Source organism: Macaca fascicularis, chromosome 7, assembly GCF_037993035.2.
Source record: "Macaca fascicularis isolate 582-1 chromosome 7, T2T-MFA8v1.1".
Taxonomy (NCBI): domain Eukaryota; kingdom Metazoa; phylum Chordata; class Mammalia; order Primates; family Cercopithecidae; genus Macaca; species Macaca fascicularis.
This window is the reverse complement of record NC_088381.1, coordinates 175123289-175130000: the sequence shown is the minus strand read 5'-3', so window position 1 is coordinate 175130000 and position 6712 is coordinate 175123289. Positions and strand designations below refer to the sequence as shown.

General features: G+C 40.9%; 1 gene segment (V, D, J or C); it reads left to right on the top strand.

Annotated features, from left to right (window-relative positions):
- LOC102130358 (immunoglobulin heavy variable 7-4-1-like) overlaps window positions 1–50 on the top strand; it is a 506-nt gene extending 456 nt beyond the window's left edge. The window contains 1 exon segment of the V gene segment in view: window positions 1–50. This exon segment is cut by the window's left edge and continues 282 nt beyond it. Within this exon segment, the coding sequence occupies window positions 1–50 (50 nt within the window).
- Window positions 51–6712: the final 6662 nt, after the last annotated feature.

Below are 6712 nucleotides of genomic sequence, written 5' to 3'. Positions count from 1 at the left end.
CGGCCGTGTATTACTGTGCGAGACACACAGTGTGGAAACCCACATCCTGAGAGTGTCAGAAACCCTGAGGGAGGAGGCAGCTGTGCTGAGCTGAGGCAGTGACAGGGACAACGTGGCTGCACCCTTTGTTGATGTAGGGTTATAAACATACATATATATGCACCCAACACTGGAGCACCCAGATATATCAAGCAAATACTATTAGAGTTAAACAGAGAGATAGACCCAAGACAGTAATAGCTGGAGACTTTAACACCCCACCCTCAGCACTGGACAGATCTTCCAGATAGAAAATAAAGTGAAATCTTGGACTAAATCTACATGACAGACCAAATGGACTTAATAGTTATTGACAGAACACTTCATCCAATGGCTGTAGGGTACACAGTCTTTTCCTAAGCATATGGATCAGTCTCAAGGATAGATCATACACTAGACCAGAAAATTAGCCATTTTTTAATTGAAAATATATCAAGTACCTTCTCTGATCAAAATGGAAGAAAACTAAAATAAGAGGAATTTTGAAAACTATACAGACACATGGAAATTAAACAACATGCTCCCTAATTAAACAATTTGCTCCCAAATTTAACAATATGCTCAAAAACGGGTTAATAAAGACATTAAAAATCTTTTTAATTTATTGAAAGAAAGCAAAGCATATAAAAACCTATGAAATACAGTGAAAGTAGTACTAAGAGGAAAGTTTATAGCTATAAGCGCTTACGTTAAAAAAGTAGACAACCATAAAATAAACACCCTAGGAATGTCTCTTAAAAAACAGAGAAGCAAGAGTAAATCAAACCCAAACATAGTAAAATAAAAAAGTAAAGAGCAAAACGTTAATATATAAAATTGAAATAAAGAAAACAATACAAAAGATGGATCAAATGAAAAGTTGTTTTTTAAAAAGATGAAAGACATCTACAAACCTGTAACCAGACTAAGAAAACAAAGAAAGAAGACCAAAGTAAATAAAATCATAAAGAAAAATGGAAATATTACAACCAATAGTGAAGAAAATCAAAGGATCATTAGAGGCTACTAGGAGCAACTAAATGCCAATAAATCAAAATATCTGGAAGAAATAGATGAATTTAGAGATACATACAACCTTGACTGAACCAGGAAGAAATTGAAAACCTGAACAGATCAGTAACAAGTAGTGAGAGTGAAGCCGTAATAAAAGGTCTCCCAGCAAATAAAACACTCGGGACTTGATGATGTCATCGCTCAATTATGACAAACATTTAAAGAAGAGATAATACCTCATCTCACTCAAAATATTGTAAAGTATTGTAATAATGAAGATGTAATTGAAAGTATGTCAGCTTTTGATTAATGAAGTCATAAGATGATAATGTTTGTGTCCTTGAGAAAGCAGACCCTGTGTTGTAAGTTTTAGCAGTTGTACGTTTGGCAAATAAAGTTCATGTGTTTTTGAATGTTATGCGACCTTTTACTTAAGGATGCAACATATGATTCAGTTTTACTTAAAACTTTCCAGAAGATTTTTGGCAGTAAGGACAGTGCAGCATTTGAGTAACATTAAGGAACTAAACAAGTTATTTTGTGATTGCTCCTGTGAGGTATGCACATTGCTCACTTAATATTGAAATTCAAATGTCACAGGTGGGAAAATCAGAATAAAGCAAATTTTATGAACTGTCATGGCTGTAGTTTTTGTCAAGCAAGTAATTCATGTCAGCAAGAAAATAAACACAACAATAAAACATCTTCAGATCCAGGGGGAGGCTGACCTCTGCCTTCTCTATTATAAGTACAAGTTGGTGTCACATCCAAATTATTTTTCAGGCTCCAGGGCATAAAATGCTTTTGGACAGTGAAGCTAACAGCTCTCCCCTCAGGAGTGGCTGAGGTATGTGGGGGAATGCAGGCTTGTGTTCATGAAGAAGATTCCTTTTTTGTGTCTTCTCCTGTGCCTGGAGACAGCTCCACAGGGTGAGTGACTCCGATGTCAGACATGGGTCTATAAGTCAAGCGAAAAGAACAGGTTCAGTCCAAAACTCAGCATATTCTTAGAGGCACCCATCGCCCCATCACATGGATGAGAAATTTTTGAAACAAGTGAAGTATGAGTTCACAGTAAGCGATGCAGTTATCGTATTTCCATGAACTTTCATTAACAAGACAAGGGCTTCTATAGATCACTCATGCACAAATATACAAATGTGTTTTTGCATTTGCGAGTGTGTAGAGAAAAGGAATCTTTTAAGGAAACTTCTTCAGGTTACAGAGATGAGTTTAAGTTGGAGATCTCACAGGAGTGTGTCTTTGAGTAAATACTGGCCTATTAATTAACTAGGTCAAAATTTCCTCTTTGGAGTAGCCTTCCAATTATGTAGATTTCTGAGTTGTGAAACATAAACCCAAGGGCTGACTTACTGGAATTTGACTGCTGTGTTGATAAAATTTCTGATATGGTTTCTTCCAATGATTTAAGAATAGTTTTCCTGTGTCTTTACTCCAGGGAATGAATTTTCACAAGGTATCGGGACACCATTTTTCAGGTGCTTTAGTTAAAGAGACCGACTTCTTGGAGGCAGGCCTCTTTCTTCTAACAATGAGCTCACTTCTTCTGAAAAGCATTCAGTCTGTGACTCTATTGCCACGAATCATGAAGCTTTTACACTCCAATGCACTAAACATAATGCCCTTTGATTAAATATCCATTGGCATTGACATGAATTGGCCACTCTTGGATATGTGTCCTATGTTATGAGCCCAACATGTCAGTGGACTGAGAATCCTCTATTAGTTGCCTCTGTGTGTAGCACTGAGCAGATTGACAATCCTCAGAGTCATCCTGGAGAGTCCTGAGGTTTATGGGGTTCTTGGAGACATTCTGGTGAGTTGAAAGGAGAAACAGGATTGTGGGCTGCCAGCCATTTCAACAACAATGGGAGTCATTACCATCTAAGTGTAAAGTCTACATCATTCAGAATACCCTCCATGACACGCTGACAGGAAGAAATCCAACCTCACAATGGCTCCATGACAACTCTTTAGTATATGTGGTAGTGAGGCTTTTTCAGGGAAGAAATGTCCACTCCAGTGTGTCCCTGATGCTGGTCTCAGCTAAAGTAAACTGTGGACTGGACCCAAGATTCTCTGAGATCAATGTGAGGGCTACTGCTGCTCCAATATTTTTAAACAGGCATGTGGCAATTTAGATGAGCCCGGCTGTGTGGTTGGTTATATGTAAATCTGAACTAAATAAACAGAAAGGGCATGTCTGAACTAGTGTGAGGGTGAGAGATCTCATAGACCCCACACCCCACACTCTTGTTTTTATTTCCTCCAGGAACCTTCAGGTGTTTTGGGTGAAAATTGAGATAGATCATTTCCTGGATAAGTCATCAAAATTCCTAATCTTTGAGAAATACACAGAGAAATTTTTCCAGATAGACAATCCAGGTGAAAGACATATCTAGAACATTATCTATGTGGGGTAAGGAAGTCCGTCTCCACTACAGACCCCTCCCAGCAGCTTTCCTTTATCATGAAATTGGATAAAATTAGCCAATAGAGAAATAGTCCTATAACGTTGTAGCCAGAAAAGGGAAAGCATCAGTTCCATTTCTGGACACTCTGTGTATAGGTCACAGCCCAGAGAAAAAAAGACGACAGAATTATTAAGATTCATTTGTAAGAACATATAATACTTCCAGGATGCACACTTTGTTTTCTCACCAGGATAGCTAATCTGGGTTAAAGATGAAAGTGTGACAGTGCACAGACTCTATCTGGGGAGGAGAACATAGGGAAACTGAAAGTCAATGGCAGAGACTATGACAAGGACAGTAGGGAAATCTGAAGTCTCTGACATAAATTTTTTGAAGATAAAGTCTTGGCAAATCCATTGACCTCAGATTCTTTTATCATAGGGAATTTTCAGGGTTCCTAGCAGAGAAAAAAATGCATGCACTTGGCCAGGCACGGTGGCTGACACCTGTAATCCCAGGATTTTAGGAGGCCGAGGCAGGTGGATCACGAGGTCAGGAGATTGAGACCTTTCTTGCTAACATGGTAAAACCCCATCTCTACTAAAAAAAAAAACACACACACACACACAAAATTAGCTGGGCGTGGTGGCGGCGCCTGTAGTCCCAGCTACTCAGGAGGCTGAGGTAGGAGAATGGCGTGAACCCGGGAGGCATAGCTTGCAGTGAGCAGAGATTGGGCCACCGCATTCCAGCCTGGGCGACAGAGCAAGACTCCGTCTCAAACACAAAAAACAAACAACACGAAAAGCAAAACAAAACGAAAAACAAACAACAACAAAAATGCATGCACTTCCCAAGTTTCCACTTGTATTCTGTTTGCCTTAGATCTCTAAGGCAAAAAGTAATAATAATAACAATAATAATAATAATAAGCCTAAGCCTACTGTCAGTGTAGGAGGCACTTTTTATAGGCTAGAAACTAGGAAGAAAGAAAAATATGTGTTACTGGAATAGTGGATACAAAGTTGGTTTTATTCTGAGTGTATTTGAACCTGCAGGTATTCTTAGATGTAACATTCGACTGCAAGAGCTCAAGGAAGAAATAAGGCACTCCCAAAATCCTACAAGTTTTCGTATTCACTGAGTGTCCACTGATTCAGGAAATGTGAAGCTTCAGAGAAGGGGCTCCCTTCTGTGTCATAGAATCTTTGCTTTATGTCTCCCTGTAGAGTCAAATTGGTTTAATAAGGCTCTTTAATTCTTAAAAGATGTGGTGTCAGCAGTACATTGTGTCACTGAAGGAGTGTTCTAAACCAGGACACAGCTACTTCATGCTGAGCTAGAGACTGTGCGGGGAAATGCCTGTGGGCTACAACAGAAACCTCCTTGCAAGGCAAGGGCTTGGCTGGAGGGGGGCACTCGGGAGCCACCAAGCACAAGTTCCAGCCCTAGAGCAGGTGCACGGGAGGCTGGGGAGGAGGTTTTCTCTCAGGGCCTGGGTCTTCTTTTGTCAGGAAAAAAACAACCTAAATTAACTGTTCAAGAAGTCGCTGATGTGCCTTTAAATATCCTAGTACATCCAAACCATTCATATAACTTAAGGCAATAAGAACTATTTTTTCAAGTGGATTTATAGGACTATAATATCTTAATAGTGAGAATATGAAGGATGGGCATGTTTTTACTAATTCAATGGGTACCAATTAGTTAAAGAAACTATATTCCTATGAATAAGAAATTCAGATTTCATTGTTAAGTAATGTTGCCTACATTGTGTGAGTGACAGGGCAGTGATGGATCTGACGGTGTGGCAGGTTCACAACCTAGTGAGTCAAAAATCAATATGTAAAGATGGGGATCCATGGATATGAACTGGAAGTATGGAAATACTTTACAAAAGTCTAATAAATGGAGTTGAAAAGTAACCCCAAAATTATTCAAAACACAAATTCATTGACAGTTATTTTGGGATTAGAGAGTTCATAAAGAACTCCAAACTCCTGTTACATCTTCTGATTTCCATTGTTCCTGAGATGAGAAAATCAGCTCTAATTATGCATCACAGGGCAAATCCATAAAACAAGTGTTTCTGTTGAAGACCCTGGGGGATCAGGACATCAGACAGGTGCTGGAGACACTGTCTCAGGAGCACCCAGTAGATCTCAGAGGGACCTGCTGGACACTCACATGGGACATCAGTGTCCCCTTCTCAGAGTCACCAGTGAAGTGTGCTGGTACCTGACACGTCCAGGATAGGGCCAAGGCACACGCCAGTGTCATAGACTGTGATGGTCCCCAAAATAACCCAGCTGGCCTCTATACTAATCAAACGTAGGTTCACAGTGAGGAGCCTGTTCTGAGGGGGCTGATTCTTCAGTGAAAGGACCTCTGTCCTCAAATGTTGGTAAACAGAGCAGGGCATGCATTTCATTCAGCAGGATTAAGGCTTAGACCATCAGTATCTCACTCTTGTAAGGCTCATGCGTCATTTATTTTCCCTTTCTTATCATGGACCAGGCTTTGAGCTATGAAATGCTCTCTCATGAATATGCAAATAACCTGAGATACACTGAGGTGAATATGGATATGTCTGTGCCCTGAGCGCATCATCCAACAGCCACACGCTTCTTCCAGAGAATCCCGAGAGCTCAGCTCCTCACCATGGGCTGGACCTGGAGGATCATCTTGGTGGCAGCAGCCACAGGTAAGGGGCTCCCAAGTCCCAGTGATGAGAAGGGGATTGAGTCCAGTCCTGAAAGATCTTATCCACTACTGTATCCTCCCCACAGGTGCCCACTCTCAGGCCCAGCTGGTGCAGTCTGGGGCTGAGGTGAGGAAGCCTCTGTCCTCAGTGAAGATCTCCTTCAAGGCTTCTGGATACACCTTCACCAACAACTTCATGCACTGGGTGTGACAGGCCCCTGGACAAGGACTTGAGTGGATGGGATGGATGAACACTGGCAATGGTAACACAAAATATGCACAGAAGTTCCATGGCAGAGTCACCATAACCAGGGACACGTCCATGAGCACAGCCTACACGGAGTTGAGCAGCCTGAGATCTGAGGACACGGCCGTGTATTACTGCGCAAGAGACACAGTGGGAACACCCACATCCTCAGAGTGTCAGAAACCCCAGGAAGGAGGCAACTGCGCGGGCATGGAGGAGATGACAAAGATTATTAGATTAAAACTTTCTTAGAAAATAACATTAAGTCATTAAAGAAAAGGAACAATATAAATGT